The sequence below is a fragment of the Bubalus kerabau genome, chromosome 2 (genome assembly GCF_029407905.1).
Source record: "Bubalus kerabau isolate K-KA32 ecotype Philippines breed swamp buffalo chromosome 2, PCC_UOA_SB_1v2, whole genome shotgun sequence".
Classification (NCBI taxonomy): domain Eukaryota; kingdom Metazoa; phylum Chordata; class Mammalia; order Artiodactyla; family Bovidae; genus Bubalus; species Bubalus kerabau.
This window is the reverse complement of record NC_073625.1, coordinates 88,298,114-88,315,677: the sequence shown is the minus strand read 5'-3', so window position 1 is coordinate 88,315,677 and position 17,564 is coordinate 88,298,114. Positions and strand designations below refer to the sequence as shown.

General features: G+C 36.6%; 1 protein-coding gene across 1 annotated transcript in view; it reads right to left on the bottom strand.

Annotated features, from left to right (window-relative positions):
* The window catches only part of EPHA6 (EPH receptor A6), a 1,024,550-nt gene that overhangs the window by 105,407 nt on the left and 901,579 nt on the right, over positions 1–17,564 (bottom strand). Inside the window, exon 14 of the mRNA XM_055567870.1 lies at positions 8,978–9,187. Within this exon, the coding sequence (XP_055423845.1) occupies positions 8,978–9,187 (210 nt within the window). The remainder of the gene's footprint in view (positions 1–8,977; positions 9,188–17,564) is intronic.

The window sequence follows — 17,564 nt, the reverse complement described above, 5'->3', positions numbered from 1 at the left end:
TCATTTCTTAAGATGGTATCTCTGAAACTCAAGGGCTAAAGTCAGCAGCTTTGTATACACTGTCTTATTTTGTCTTTTTTCTGCACAAGCAAGATGGGCCAATGAACATGGTGCTTTCCGCTCGCTGAACAGCTGCTGATTGATCTTCCTCAGTAAATCAATTTAGTCTGGGTTTGTTCTAAAATCACTAGGAGCAGGGAGAATAACTCTGAATTAGACAGTGTTGGATGTTGCTAAAACAAAAAACAAGCAGTACTTGGTATTTCATACAATTTATGGTTAATCATCAAGATGTAGGCCAAACGTCTTCAGATTTGTGACTGGCCTTCGATTATTCCTCATTGATTAGCATTTAGACTAGAAGGGCTGGATGTATTTCAGATGTTTGTAGATATTAAAATATTATCTACTATGTGCTTTTATAAACAATTTGTCTTGGGTCTTGTAGAATTTTCTCTTCTGTTAATACCTTGACCCATTGTAATAACTGCTTCAATGTCTGTAACATTTTCTGCTTTCTATTGTAATTTTTTCCTCTTCTTATGATACATTTAGGATTGTTTTAGGCTTACTCATTTGGTGGGTTGTGATTAACAACAGTCATATCAGAGAAGAAATTAATGTAATTTTACTGAAAACAATGTGCTTATAGTTTCAATCACTTTCTTCCTACCATTTTCTTATTAGTGTAATTATCAGCAATTAACAAAGCAGACACTAAGTAGTGTATTAATCTTGCTGTTGAAAGCATTAAAACATGTAAAAGATAAATATCCTGCTTTCTAGGGTTTTATAAAAAGCTAAAGGGATTCATTACTACTTGTAATTACTACTTCTAAGTCACCCCAAACCTGAGAACTGATCAGCAATATTAGTTTTTCAGTGGTCTCTTGTCTTCAGTAACGCCTTCCAAGGTCTAAGGCCTTCGAGTCCTTTCTTTAAAATGCATATTGGAGAGACACAGGGCTGACATCTACAAAGGGTTTGCTTTTGTGCATGCTTTGCACAAATGACAGACGGAGGTTTTCCCACAGTGTGGCTTGGCTATGGTATGCATGAATGAACAAGATGGTCCTCTCTAGCTTCAGGATTTCTTATTGAGCTGTTTGCACAGGTCTTTTCTATTCTGTATATGATAATCTTCAAACCTTTTTCATGTGTTTCACTACCAAGACCTCTGTAATGATCACAAATCCTTATTTCCTAAGCTCCAAAGATAAGACTTTTTAGGAAATAATTCTTTCGATATTATCTGTGCTATTGTTGATTCCTATTTCCATCTAATGCTTTGTTGTTCAGTCACTAAGTTGTGTCTGACTCTTTAAGACCCCATGGACTGCAGTACTCCAGGCTCCTCTGTCCTCCACTATCTCCCAGAGTTTGCTCAAATTCATATCCACTGAGTTGGTGATGCTGTCTAACCATCTCATTCTCTGCTGCTCTCCTCTTCTTTTGCCCTCAATCTTTCCCAGCATCAGGATCTTTTCCAATGAGTCAGTTCTTCACATCAGGTGGCCAAAGTACTGGAGCTTCAGCTTCAGCATCAGTCCTTCCAATGAATATTCAGGACTGATTTCCTTTAAGATGGATTGATTTGATCTCCTTGCAGCCCAAGGAACTCTCAAGAGTCTTCTTCAGCATCACAATTTGAAAGCATCAATTAATGCTTAAGTCTGACATTGTCAGTTCACCCAAAGAAGTGTATGCCTCCTGGCAGAACTGTACCAGAAAACTACCATTAAGATTTTTGGTCTCTCAGCCTTGATCCAAACCTGTATGTATGATGTTCAGTTCTTCAACAGTTATTGGGTATTATTGGATATTGTGGCTCTGCACTTAGCACATGTTCTTCTGGTTTAGTGTAAAGCTTTGTTGCCCTTTCATCTCCATTGTTATTGATTTGCTTTCTGGCATTTGGACTCAAAGTCTGGATACACTAATTCTGAAATATATAGTTTTCAAATATTAGATCATTAGAGTACCCTTTACAAAAGCTTATACTGACAAAAATTAATAAAAACTGTCAGAATTTCTGACTATGAATTCAGTTCAGTTCAGTTCAGTCACTCAGTTGTGTCCGACTCTTTGCGACCCCATGAATCGCAGCACACCAGGCCTCCCTGTCCATCACCAACTCCCAGAGTTCACTCAGACTCACGTCCATCAAGTTAGTGATGCCATCCAGCCATCTTATTCTCTGTCGTCCCCTTTTCCTCCTGCCCTCAATCCCTCCCAGCATCAGAGTCTTTTCTAATTAGTCAACTCTTCGCATGAGGTGGCCAAAGTACTGGAGTTTCAGCTTTAGCATCATTCCTTCCAAAGAAATCCCAGGGCTGATCTCCTTCAGAATGGACTGGTTGGATCTCCTTGCAGTCCAAGAGACTCTCAAGAGTCTTCTCCAACACCACAGTTCAAAAGCATCAATTCTTTGGTGCTCAGCTTTCTTCACAGTCCAACTCTCACATCCATACATGACCACTGGAAAAACCATAGCCTTTACTAGACGGACCTTTGTTAGCAAAGTAATGTCTCTGCTTTTCAATATGAATTAGTCCATCAAATAATCATTGGTTGGCTCAAGGGCACTTTTCTCCCTTTGAATTAAGGAAATCTAAAATTGGCATATTGATTTCTTTCTCTCCTGCTAATTACAATGGTCTGCATATTTGACTGATTTCGACTGACTTCTATCATAACATCCTTATCCATCAGAGGGCAGACAGAATGAAAGCCACAGTCACAGAAAACTATACAAACTGACCACATTGATCACAGCTTTGTCTAACTCAGTGAAACTATGCCCCATGCTATGTAGTGCGACCCAAGAGGGACAGGTCATCGTGGAGAGTTCTGACAGAATGTGGCCCACTGGAGAAGGGAGTGGCAAACCACTTCAGTATTCTTGCCTTGAGAATCCCATGAACAGAATGAAAGGCAAAAAGATATGACACTGAAAGATGAACTCCCCAGGTCAGTAGCCACCCAATATACTACTGGAGAAGAGTGGAGAAATAGCTCCAGAAAGAATGATGGAGCCAAAGCAAAAACAGTGCACAGCTGTGGATGTGGCTGGTGATGGAAGTAAAGTCCGATGCTGTAAAGAACAATATTGCATAGGAACCTGGATTGTTAGGTCCATGACTCAGGGCAAATTGGAAGAGTTCAAACAGGAGATGGCAAGAGTGAACATTGCCATTTTAGGAAACAGTGAACTAAAATGGACTGGAATGGGCAAATTTTATTCAGATGACCATTACACCTACTACCGTGGGCCAGAATCCCTTAGAAGAAATGGAGTAGTCCTCATAGTCAACAAAAGAGTCCAAAATGCAGTACTTGGGTGCAATCTCAAAAACGACAGAATAATCTCCGTTCATTTCCAGTCAGTATCACCGTAATCCTAGTCTATGTCCCAGCCAGTAATACCGAAAAGCTGAAGTCGAATGGTTCTAAGACCTACAAGACCTTTTAGAACTAACATCAAAAAAAGATGTCCTTTTAATCATAGGGGACTGGAATGAAAAAAGTAGGACTCAAGAGCTACCTGGAGTAGCAGGCAAATTTGGCCTTGGAGTACAAAATGAAGCAGGGTAAAGGCTAACAGAGTTTTGCCAAGAGAATGCACTGGTCGTAGCAAACACCTTCTTCCAACAATACAAGAGATGATTTTACATATGGACATCACCAGATAGTCAACAGTGAAATCAGATTGATTATATGGATTGATTATAATATATATATTCAATATATATTGACTATATTATTTGCAGCCAAAGATGGAGAAGCTCTATACAATCAGCAGAAGCAAAACAGGAGCTGACTGTGGCTCAGATCATGAATTCCTTTTGCAAAATTCAGACTTAAATTGAAGAAAGTAGGGAAAACCACTGGACCATTCAGGTGTGACCAGGGTTATAAACAAATCATATATGAATTATAAATCAAATGCCTTAGATTATACAGTGGAAGTGACAAACAGATTCAAAGGATTAGATCTGATAGATAGAGTACCTGAAGAACTACGAATGGAGGTTCATATCATTGTACAGGAGGCAGTGATCAAAAACCAACCCCAAGAAAAGAATGCCAAAAGGCAAAATGGTTGTTTGAAGAGGCCTTACAAATAACTGAGAAAAGAAGAGAAATGAAAGCCAAGGAGAAAAGGAAAGATATATCCATCTGAATGTAGAGTTCCAAAGAATAGCAGGAGAGATAAGAAAACCTTCTTCTTGATCAATGCAAAGAAATAGAGGAAAATAATAGAATGGGAAAGACTAGAGAACTCTTCAAGAAAATTAGAAATACCAAGGGAACTTTTCATGCAAAGATGGGCTCAATAAAGGACAGAAATGGTATGGACCTAACAGAAGCAGATCGTAAGAAGAGGTGGCAAGAATACACAGAAGAACTGTACAAAAAAGATCTTAAGGACCAGGATAACATGATGGTGTGATCATTCACCTAGAGCCAGACATCCTGGAATGCGAAGTCAAGTGGGCGTTTGGAAGCAACACTATGAACAAAGCTAGTGGAGGTGATGGAATTTCATTTAAGCTATTTCAAATCCTAAAGATAATGCTGTGAGAGTGCTGCACTCAACATGCCAGCAAATTTGGAAAACTCAGCAGTGGCCACAGGACTGGAAAACATCAGGTTTCATTCCAATCCCAAAGAAAGGCAATGCCAAAGAATGCTCAAACGACCACACAATTGCACTCATTTCACATGCTAGCAAAGTAATGTTCAAAATTCTCCAAGCTAGGCTTCAATAGTATGTGAACTGAGAAATTCCAGATGTTCAAGCTGGATTTAGAAAAGGCAGAGGAACCAGATCAAATTGCCAATATCCGTTGGATCATTGAAAATACAAGAGTTCCAGAAAAACATCTACTTCTGCTTTACTGATTACATCAAATCCTTTCATTGTGTGGATCACAACAAACTGGAAAATTCTTCAAGAGATGTTAATACCAGACCACTTTACCTGCCTCCTGAGAAATCTGTATGCAGGTCAAGTAGCAACAGTTAGAACCACACATGGAACAATGGACTAATTTCAAACTGGGAAAGGATTATATATTGCCCTTTACAAGGATATACAAGGCTTTATATTGTCACCCAGCTTATTTAACTTATATGCAGAGTACAACATGCGAAATGCCAGGCTGGATGAATTACAAGTTGGAATTGAGTTTCCTGGGAGATATATCAATAACCTCAGATATGCAGATGACATCACTCTTATGGCAGAAAGCAAAGAGGAACTAAAGAAGCTCTTGATGAAAGTGAAAGAGGAGAGTGAAAAATTTGGCCTAAAACCTAACATTCATAGGGAGGGAGGTGGGAGGGGTGTTGAGGATGGGGAACACATGTACACCCATGGCGGATGCATGTTGATGTATGGCAAAACCAATACAATATTATAAAGTAAAAAAAAAAAATTAAAAAAACGAAGATTATGGCATCTGGTCCCATCACTTCATGGCAAATAGATGGGGAAACAATGGAAACAGTGATAGACTTTATTTATTTTCTTGAGCTCCAAAATCACTGCGGATGGTGACTACAGCCATGAAAGTAAAAGACACTTGCTCCTTGGAAGAAAAGCTATGACAAACCTAGATAGCATATTAAAAAGCAGAGACATTACTTTCTGACAAAAGTCTGTCTAGTCAAAGCAATGGTTTTTGTAGTAGTTATGTATCAGATGTGAGAGTTGGAGCATAAATAAAGCTGAGTGTCAAAGAACTGATGCTTTTGAACTGTGTTGTTGGAGAAGACTCTTGAGAGTCTTTTGGACTTTAAGGAGATCCAACCAGTTAATCCTAAAGGAAATCAGTCCTGAATAGTCATTGGAAGGACTGATGCTGAAGCTGAAGTTCCAATACTTTGGCTACCTTAGGTGAAGAAAAGACCCTGATGCTGGGAAAAGACCCTGATGCTGGGAAAAATTGATGTCAGGAGGAGAAGTGGACGACACAGGATGATATTGTGGTGTCTATCAGTGACTCTATGGACATGAGTTTGTGCATGCTCCAGGATTTGATGATGGACAGGGAAGCCTGGCATCCTGCAGTCCATGGGGTCGCAAAGAGTCAGACAGGACTGAGTCATTGAACTGAACTGAATTACAAAGGTCTGTATATTGGACTGATTTCAACTGACTGCTATCATAATATCTGTCGAGTAAGAACTGTTTTTCTGGAAGAGTCAGTTTATTATTTGTCCCAAATGGCAAAGCTCCTTTCTTAGTGATGAATTTGGCTTATCAAGCCAGGATTTTATTGTTTTTCATTCTTCCAAGGTTTATTTGTTCACCACTTTTTTGCTGAAAAAATTATTTAAATCTTCACATTATAGCCTTCTGATAACATAGCTATTTTTCTCCTGTTTTTCTTTATATTTAGGCTGCTGAATTACATTTACCTAGAGGAAACTGTCATTTTCTTTTCTTGAATTTTTCATTAAAATTCTGTGCAGAAACCTGTCCTTATTTCTATTTATGCTAATGATATGTAGCTTGGTGGGAGCTAGTAGGTTTCACGGTCCTGTACCCAAGAGTGACTTTGTGCCTGAAGCTGTCATATCACTTCCATTCTTTGCTTCGTTAAATCTTAAGGAACATTTGAAGTACAAGTTATTCTTCAGGTTGGCCTGGTTCACCTACACAGACTTAGTGTAAGATGCATTTTACCACATGGTACTAATATCTTAGCACAGTCTCATTTCTACCATTGATGACTTGATGGACAGAGAATCTTGTGATAGGCTCTCAAAAAATAACACTTAATTTTTCAAAATAAAAAAATCAAAAATATTTCTCACCACAGGTTCTTTTATTTAGTGCATTGGATATCATATGATTTTAAGTGAAAGTGTTTAAAAGATTTTACTGCATAACTTTTAACAGTAACTCTTTTATTTAAAAAAGATAGAAGTGAGTGAAAATTCATATTATGTTTTACTAGCAGGTAAGCATCATTGAACACAACTGAGCGACTTCACTTTCACTTTTCACTTTCATGCATTGGAGAAGGAAATGGCAACCCACTCTGGTGTTTTTGCCTGGAGAATCCCAGGGACAGGGGAGCCTGGTGGCCTGCCACCTATGGGGTCACACAGAGTCGGACACGACCGAAGTGACTTAACAGCTTAGCAGCAAGCATCATCTCCAGAAAAATCTCAATTATTTATGCTAAAGTGCTTAAAGGCAGAATAGTGAATGATCTAAAATACTTTTATCTCACTTTAATTAAAAATATCCACTCTTAAAGCTGGACATGTCTTAAGATTTAAAAATTCACATCAAAAAGTCAACTTAGAAACACTTGAATGAGGTAAAGAAGGAAGGATTCTTAGATCTCCCCCCAACTATATGAAACAACTATATGAAATACATGCTCCTCATGCTCCTCCATTATTTGCTTTAAATATCTCCATGTTGGGTACAGAGCATGTCTTCTTTAATTAACTCCATGTTGGCATAGAGTGACTTTTTTCACATATTATGCAGAATAGGGGAGGTTAAGAGTTGGAGCTTAGAGAGATCTTACTAATGCAAAGTAAATAGAATTAAGATATTAAAAGAACTGTGATTATGCAGGTTATGTATTGTCAATAGTGAGACTCAATAGTTCAACTAGGAAAGTCCTTATTAGGAAATACCACTATCAAGGAGAAAAGCAAAGTTTGTCTTGGATGATACAAAGTGAACACAATTGAAAGGCAGAATCAGGGAATTTTATAAGTTTTACAGATACTGTGATAAAATGATTTTTCCATTTCGATTTGGTCTTTAAAATATAAGAAATGGAGCTAATCATTTTAATTAAAAGAAAAAAATAAAACATCTGAATAGTAGCTGCCATTATTGTCATTGTTGTTGTTTAGTTGATAAGTTGCTTTGCAATCTCATGGACTGGGCAAGAATACTGGAGTAGGTTGCCATTTACTTCTCCAGGGGCTCTTCCCTACCCAGGGATCTAACCCACATCTCCTGTAATGGCACGCAGATTCTTTATTACTGAGCAATCTGGGAAGACCAACTGCCATTATTCCATATCTTAAATAAAACATATCTCTTAAAACAGACAAGTGTGAGCCATAATATATCTTTTTATTTTATTTTATTTTTTTAAAATTTTATTTTATTTTTAAACTGTACAATATTGTATTAGTTTTGCCAAATATCGAAATGAATCCGCCACAGGTATACCTGTGTTCCCCTTCCTGAACCCTTCTCCCTCCTCCCTCCCCATACCATCCCCCTGGGTCGTCCCAGTGCACCAGCCCCAAGCATCCAGTATCGTGCATCGAACCTGGACTGGCGACTCATTTCATACATGATATTATACATGTTTCAATGCCATTCTCCCAAATCTTCCTACCCTCTCCCTCTCCCACAGAGTCCATAAGACTGTTCTATACATCAGTGTCTCTTAATATATCTTTTAATGTTCTTTTTAGGTAAATATGACCTCATTTCCATAATTGAGAGCAAAGAGGCATAACATTTTCTATGTAAGTTTAAGATGGGTTGTTTAGCAATATTCAAATGAGAGAGAGTCCCTCCTCTAGAAGTGGGTATAAAACAGTTGTCCATGTAAATGTGTGTCAGATTCAGTGAAGAGATTTCTTAGCACTTAAGTATAACCAGATATGAGACCACGTAGTCAAATGAGAGCAATCTAAACTCAGTAAATCTTGTGCAGATTAAATTATCTACAAATCGCTAATTGTATATGTATCATTAGGTATGTTCCATAATCATCCCTGCCAACCTCTCCTCATGAAGTGCCTGGTAGGCTCTTTATAGAATTGGCATGGAAAACCAATGTCTCTCAGTCCTTGTCTAGATCCTATTTTGGGGCAATCTTTCCTTCTGTCTTTAGACCATAATACAAACTGGAATTACTCTAATAATATTGCAAACAATAAAAGTAAACAAACTATATTTGAAAAGGATGGATAAACTTACAGTTGTTGTATAAGCAGCTTCTGGATCATCTTCCAGCACTCGGGAGAGACCAAAATCAGAAACTTTGCATACTAAGTTGCTGTTGACCAATATATTCCTAGCTGCTAGATCTCGGTGAACATAACCCATATCAGAAAGATACTTCATTCCTGATGCAATGCCTCGGAGCATACCGACCAACTGGATGACTGTGAAGTGACCATCATGTTTCTGAAAGAGAATCACAGTTATTTATGTTAGTTTATTTTATTATAGTGTGGGTGCATGCACGCATTCCTGTGTGCCTGTTTGTGTAGGGGTGTGCGTGTGTGTGTGGTGTATTAAATGAAACCCTTGATTTTATTTTACTGGATCCAATTTAATGTAAGCACCAAGTCTGCCGATCATTTTGTTCATAACAAAAGTAAAAATCTGTTTGAGATTTAAAGGAAAGGAAAATCTAGGTTGAAGTGATAAAGGGGGAAAAACAAAGGAGAGAAGAAAACCATCCAAATTAACTTCCAGAAAAGATGATTTCAACAACTCTAAGTAACAAAAGGGAACTAAATTTAAATAAGATAATAGCAATGACTTCTAAGAAAAAAGAATTCACTTTTCATAGTAGTTAGCTCCTAACCAGCTGTGTGTGTGTGTGTGTGTGTGAGCCCAGTCATGTCTGATTCTGCATGACCCTATGGACTGTACAGGGCAGCAAAATCTGGGGTTGGATGAAAGTTGTGTGATTGCTGGAAATTGTGAGAAATGATCAAAGAAAAATAAAAATTGATTGCATAAACAAGTTTAGGAAAGTTGTAGGAGAATGAAAACCATATGCAAACAGAAAATAACTTGATTTTCCTAATCTTTCCTTACAGAGTTGTCCCTTAAACAAAGGTGTGGACTGCACAGTTCCACTTATACCTGTACTTTTTTCAGCAAATACCTAGTTGGGCCTCTGCATCTGCAAGTTCCGCTGCCTTGCAGATTGTGTACAGTATTATGTTTACGGTTCTGGGTTGATTATATCGGAAGATATAGAATTCTTGGATACAAAGGGCTGACTATGGAACTTCAGCATCTGTATATTTTTGTATCTGAGGTGGGTCTTGAAACCAGTTCCCTGTGGATATCTAGGGACAACTGTACAGAGCAAATGGAAAGAAAAGTTGGCAGTTGACTGCAAACAGGACTATTTTAGTTCTCAGGAAAATTAAAAGAAATATGAATAACAAGCCAAGCACAGCAGTGGTATATAGTAATCAATCCTCTGACTAACTATGCTTCTCACCTTGATTTAAAACTGTATTTTAACTGAAGTGTAATTGATTTACAATACTGTGTTTGTCTCAGTAGTATAGCATAGTGATCTAGTATTTTTGCAAATTTTACTCCACTATGGGCTTCCCTTGTGGCTCAGCTGGAAAAGAATCTGCCTGCAGTGCAGGAGACCTTGGTCGATCCCTGGTTTGGGAAGATCCCCTGGAGAAGGGAAAGGCTAAGTACTCCAGTGTTCTGGCTTGGAGAATTGCATGGAATGTATAGCCTATAGGGTTGCAAAGAGTCAGACACAACTGAGTGATTTTCACTTTCTTTCACTTTTATACTTCACTCTAGGTTATTGCAAGATGAAGGGTATACAGTATATTCTTGTTGCTTATGTATTTTATAAATAGTAGCTTGTATATATTAATCCCATACCCCTAATTTGTCCCTTTACCCCTGCACTAACTCTTCCCTTTGATAACCACAAGCTAGTTTTTGAAATAATTTTTTTTAAATAAAAAAAATTCAACTGTCATTCATGTAAGCTGTGTGTACCAGTAAGACCTGATACAAATACTATGGTACAAATGTAGAGAAAATGAATATAAAAATATTTTAAGTTTGAAAATTAATGTGTACTGTTCTAATTAATTATTTGGAGATTGTTATCATTAATGGGGTTATAGAGAAGTGAGATTCTCAAATTGGTTTTACATATCAGGTAACATTTATTTATGAATGATACTAAAATTAATATTTATTAAGAGACCAGAGGACTATATTACCTTATACAAGGTGGTAGAGGCATACATAACAGTATCTCAACATTTGCAAAGTTAAAGAATTTTTCATGGATATGTGATTTAAACTGTACAGTAGGTTAAACATTGGGATGAATTGACCATATTACAGTGATGTGGTCTCTGCTACAATGATGATTCATTGGCCAGTTAAGTGAATAAACTTATACAACAAACGAAATAAACTTCACCTTACTACAACAACTTACATCCCTGATAGTTCTATCTTAATATCTTCCAAATCAAGTGGAGAGTAAGGAAAAGAACTCTTTCATAAAAGAAACAGTCTACAGCAAGTGTATCCTATTTAAGCAGGAGCTTCTGTATAATTAATGTATAAAAGATAACCTAACAAAGAAAGTCTTTGCTGTTATTAGGTCTTTATGTTTCTGATCCATCTTCTTAGACAGTGCACAATTAGATGAAATCTGCCTCTTCTATCATGTACCTCACTTACCTCTCCTCTATTAGGAATCTCAAAGCCTTTGAAAGCATTCATTCTTTTGGCCTAGAAAGGATTACACTAATTTTAAAGAGATGGTTCTTTTACATATCAGTCAATTGTCTGGTATCACAGTTCTTGTCGAGGCAGAATTTCTGTATAGTAGGAAATGTTAATAATAGATGATCTGAAGACTAGAGTGTGTGTTAATTTCATTATTTGTATAATAAAAATGCATGCATGCTTAGTTGCTCAGTTCTGTCCAACTCTGTGACTCCCTGGACTGTAGCCCACAAGGCTCCTCTGTCTGTGGGGTTCTCTAGGCAAGAATACTGGAGGGGGTTGCCATTTCCTATGCCAGGGGATCTTCCCAACCCAGGGATCGTACCCAAGTCTTCTGCATTGCAGGCAAATTCTTTACTGTTTGAGCCACTAGTGAAGCCCTACAATGAGAATACTATAATCTATTTAAGAGTTGTAGTGAGAATCACATACAAAACAAGCAACACAGCTCATCACTTATTTCAATAATACCTGGTATTAAATAAAAACATAAAATCATATGTAGTTTTTGTAATTTTAATAAAATTCAGAAAACTCTCCACTCACTCTCCTGAAAAATCAAGGCAAAAGAAACTTCTACATCATAAGGAGAGAGAGCTACTCAATGCTAGGTTGAAATTTAATTTCCTATCTTGTTCTGAGGGTGGCACAAAGTATCAAGTTATTTATTTTATTTTTTAAAAATTTTATTTTATTTTTAAACTTTATAATATTGTATTGGTTTTGCCAAATATTGAAATGAATCTGCCACAGGTATATATGTGTTCCCCATCCTGAACCCTCCTCCCTCCCCATACCATCCCTCTGACTTTTTTAGAGCACTTTTAAGTTCAAAGCAAAATTAAGAGGATGATACAGAGATTTCCCATATACCTTCTCCTTCAACACACACATGATCTTCCCACACATGATTATCAACATCCTTTACCAGAATGGTACATTTGTTACATTTAATGAACCTCCAACACAAATCATAATCACTTGAAGTCCATGGTTTGAACATTAGGATTCATTCTTGGTGTTGCACATTCTATAGGTTTGGACAAAGTTATCATGACATGTACTCACTGTTACAATATCACATAATGTTTATGTATAGTAACATGTATCAATAACAGTATTTTCACTGCTCTAAAAACTGTGTTCCATCTGTTCATTACTCCTGCCACTCCCTCCCTCGCCAACACTTATTTTTTCATGGTTTTATAGTTTTGTCTTTTCCAGATGTCATATATTTGGAATCAGTATGTAGCTTTTCAGATTCTTTAACTTAGTAATATACGTTGATGACGTTGATGACATGATTTCTGCATGTCTTTTCATAGCTTGAGATCTCATTATTTTTAGTGGTGAGTAATATTCCATTGTCTGGATATGCAGTTTATTTACTCATATACTTACTGAAGGACATCTTGATTACTTCTAAGTTTTGACAATTATAAACAAAGCTGATATAAACATTTCCATTTATTAACTGTTTATAGCAGTTTTATTTATTGACTATTTATGCAGGTCAAGAAGCAATGGTTAGAACTGGACATGGAACAACAAACTGGTTCCAAATTGGGAAAGGAGTACATCAAGGCTGTATATTGTCACCCAGCTTATTTAACTTATATGCAGAGTACATCATAAGAAATTCTGGGGTACATGAAGCAAGAGCTGGAATTCAGATTGCTGGGAGAAATATCAATAACCTCAGATATGCAGATGACACCACCCTTATGGCAGAAAGTGAAGAAGAGCTAAAGAACCTCTTGATGAAAGTGAAAGAGGAGAGTGAAAAACTTGGCTTAAAACTCAACATTCAGAAAACAAAGATCATGGCATCTGGTCCTATCACTTGATGGCAAATAGATGGGGAAACAGTGGAAACAGTGACAGACTTTATTTTTTGGGGCTCCAAAATCACTGCTGATGGTGACTGCAGCCATGAAATTAAAAGACTCTTGCTCCTTGGAAGAAAAGCTATGACAAACCTAGACAGCATATTAAAAAGCAGAGACATTACTTTGCAAACAAAGGTCTATCTAGTCAAAGCTATGGTTTTTCCAGTAGTCATGTATGGATGTGAGAGTTGGACTGTGAAGAAAGCTGAGCGCCTAAGAATTGATGCTTTTGAACTGTGGTGTTGGAGAAGACTCTTGAGGGTTCCTAGGACTGCAAGGAGATCCAGCCAGTCTATCCTAAAGGAAATAAGTCCTGAATATTCATTGGAAGAACTGATGCTAAAGCTGAAATTCCATACTTTGGCCACCTGATGCTAAAAATTGAGTCATTTGAAAAGACCCTGATGCTGGGAATGATTGAAGGCAGGAGGAGAAGTGGAAAACAGAGGATGAGATGGTTGGATGGCATCACCAACTCGATGGACATGAGTTTGAACAAACTCTGCGAGTTGGTGATGGACAAGGAAGCCTTTCATGCTGCTGTCCATGAGGTCTCAAAGAGTCGGATACGACTGAGCAACTGAACTGACTGAACTGAGCAGTTAATACAGCTGCAGGTTTTTATATGTACATAAGTTTTCACCTCCTTTCATTGAATATCTAGGAGGACAATACCTGGATTGTATGGTAAGCGTATGGTTAGCTTTGTAAGAAACTGCCAAACTGTCTTTCCACGTGGCTGTACCATTTTGCATCCCACCAACAAAGGGCTTTTCCTGCTGCTCCATATCCGCACCAACATTTGGTATTGTTAGTGTGACTGAATTTGGCCATTGTAATAGAAGCACAGTGGTATCATTTTAATTTTTTTTCTCTAACATCATATAATGTGGAAATCCTTTTCACATCCGTATCTGCTATAAGGTGGAATGGATGAAAAAATTGATCCAAATTGATCACTGGAACAGAATAGAGAGCCTACTGTGAACACAGCTGATTGGTCCTTGACATAGGAGCAAAAGAAATACCATAGAGAGAAAACAGTCTTTGCAAGAAATGGCACTGGAACAATTGGACATACACATGTGAAGAAAAAAAAAAAGCTTATTAGTCTAGGTGTTTTGATCAATTCTTTCAGATTTTCTATGTAGATAACATGTCATCTGTGAAAAAAGACTGTATCCCCCCTTCCACACACTTCTTGTCTTGCATTAGAGGGTACTTCCAGTATGACATTGAAAAGAAGTAGTGGGAGTGGCCATCCTTGCATGTTCCTGATCTTAGTGGGGGCAGCTTTAAGTTTTTTACAGTCAAGTATGATGTTAGCTGTTGGTTTTTTTTGGCAAATAGTCTTTATCAAGTTTAGGATGTTCTCCTTTATTCCTACTTTACTGAGTTTTTATTATGAGTTGGCATTAGATTGTGCCAAATGCTTTTTATTTATCTGTTGCTATGATCACGTGATTTTTCTTTGCTTTACCCATTTGCTGTGATGAGTAACAAGTGATTTTTGAGAGTTAAACCAGTCATGCATATTGAGGTAAATCCCACTTGGTTGTGTAATTTATTTACAGTGTTGGCTATGATTTGTTAAAAGTTTGTTCTAAGTTTTTTCTTAACAGCTTTATTGAAACATAATTCAAAAACCATATAATTTATGCTTTTAAAGTATACAATACATTTCTCTTTTAGTTTATTCATAGAATGTGTAACCATCACCACTTTAGAACTCTTTCATCATTTCTCCCCCAAACCCCATATTCACTAGCAGTTACTCTCCATCTCCCCCAACTCCTTCCACCAGTCATAGGCAACTACTCTTAAACTTTCTATCTCCTTAGATTTGTCTGTTTCAAGTATTTCATATAAATGGTTTCATACAATATGTGGTCTTTTTTGGCAGTCTTCTTTCACTTAGTTTACCGTTTCAAGGTTCATTTGTATTGTAGCATATATCAGTATTTCAACATTTTTAATGAAGAATAATATTATATTAATTTTGTTTATTTATTCATTGGTGGCAGACATTAGAATCACTTCCACTATTTGGTTATCATGCAAGATATTTTTTTGTTACACATTCACACTTTTTTTTTTTAAGAAATTTAAGTTCTACTCTCTTAGCAGATTTCAGTTATACAATACTGTATTAGCAACTATAGTCAGAACTTATTCATCATATACCTGATAGTTTGTGACCTTTTACAAACCTTTTCCTATTTTACACCCCCACCAACCCCTGACAACCAGTTTTCTACTCACTGTTTCTATGAATTCAACTTTTTCCTTTTTGATGCCACATATAAATGATACCATACAGCATTTATCATTCTCTGACTTATTTCACTCAGCATAATGTCCTCCAGGCTCACCCACACTGTGCCAAATAGCAGGTCTTTCTTCTTCTTTTAAGGCTGAATAGTATTTCAGTATATTATATTCCAAATTTTCTAAATCCATTCATCCATTGACAGATACTTTGGCTGTTTCCATATTCTGGCTGTCGTGAATAATGCTGCTATGAACATGGGAGTAGATATATCTTCAAGATAAGAGTTTAGTTTCCTTTGGATATATATCCAGAAGTGAGATATACAGGCTATATGGTAGTTCTATTTATAATTTTTTGAGGAATCTCCATACTGTTTTTCATAGTAGTAATACCAATTTATATTCCCACCAACATTGTACAAGGGTTTTCTTTTCTTCTCAACATTGCCAGGATTTTTACTTTTGTCTTTTTCATAACAGACATCCTTACAGTTGTGAGGTGATATTTCATTGTGGTCTGCATTTCCCTGATGATTTGTGATGTTGAGCATCTTTGCATCTATCTGATGGCCATTTGTATGTCTTCTTTGGAAAAATGTGGATTTAAAAACTGCCCATTTAAAAATTGGATTATTTGTTGTTTTTTTTTTTGTTACTATCATGATAATGCTGGCTTTGTACAATGAATCTAGGCATTCTCCCTTTTCTATTTTACATGTTACTTTAAAATTATTTTAACTATTCTTATCACCAACATTTGAAAAGACTTGAATTAACTGCTTTTATATCAGCATCAGAGCAATCATAGTTCTAATAACTACACAAGGCATCATTAAAAATGAGATTTTGGTGTTTGAAAAGAATATAAACTACTTTTTCCATGTTCTATGATGGGTCTATACAATGTAGTATGTTTATTTCTATTTTACATGGCCAAGATATTTTCCTGACGTCCATAAGGTTAAAAGTATTTTTATAAGTGAACTAAGATATGCATCTGCCTTTTTTTTACTTTTTGATGTTTTCCCTAGTGGTACAAAACTCTGGTGCATAAAAGTTCAGGAGTCTTAACATGAATCAAGGTAATAGCATCAAACTAACCTATACTAATATTCTCATATTCTTCTCTGCTACATGAACAGCAACAAAAAAGATAATTTTATATAAGAATGTACTTGGTGAAACAATAAAACTCATTTTGTTAAATATTGATTCTTGATTATGTGTCTCAGGACCAACATCTGTGGGGCATAGAAAAGAGCTGATAGGAATAAGGGAGTTGATCCTGAGAGTTCTCCCCAATAAAGCTCCCTCATACAAATCTTTTAAGAATCTCCTTCCCAGGGAACCCAACCTGTAACAATATCTATCTATCTATTTGTCTATCTATCTGCTATTTATAAAATGTGTCCCTGATTAAAGAGAAGCTCTCAAAATAGCTGTATATTCTTCTGGGAATTCATAAACGTCAATTATTACCATATTCTTACAGGGAAAAAATATCTAACATTCCCTAAATACTACACACCAATCACAGTTATAAGCTCATTAGAAGTATTATCTCATTTAATCCTTGAAACAACTCTGATATAATAGTAGTTTCTGTCTCTATCTTCTAGATGATCAAACTTAATGGCAAAGAGATTTAATAACCTAGTAGATGGTGAAGTCAGGATTTGAATCCAGGCACAGCTTACATAATTATAATTCTAGAGCTTATATATGTTAATTCCAAACCTTCTACTATTAATTGGAGTTATCTGAAAAACTGTTGACCCCAAGTGTGTCATAGTGATCCAGTCTGGGCTAGTTTAGGCAGCTTAACTTGGTTCAATAAATCAAGGTATACAATAAACAAACAGCACTCCGGATGAAACCAA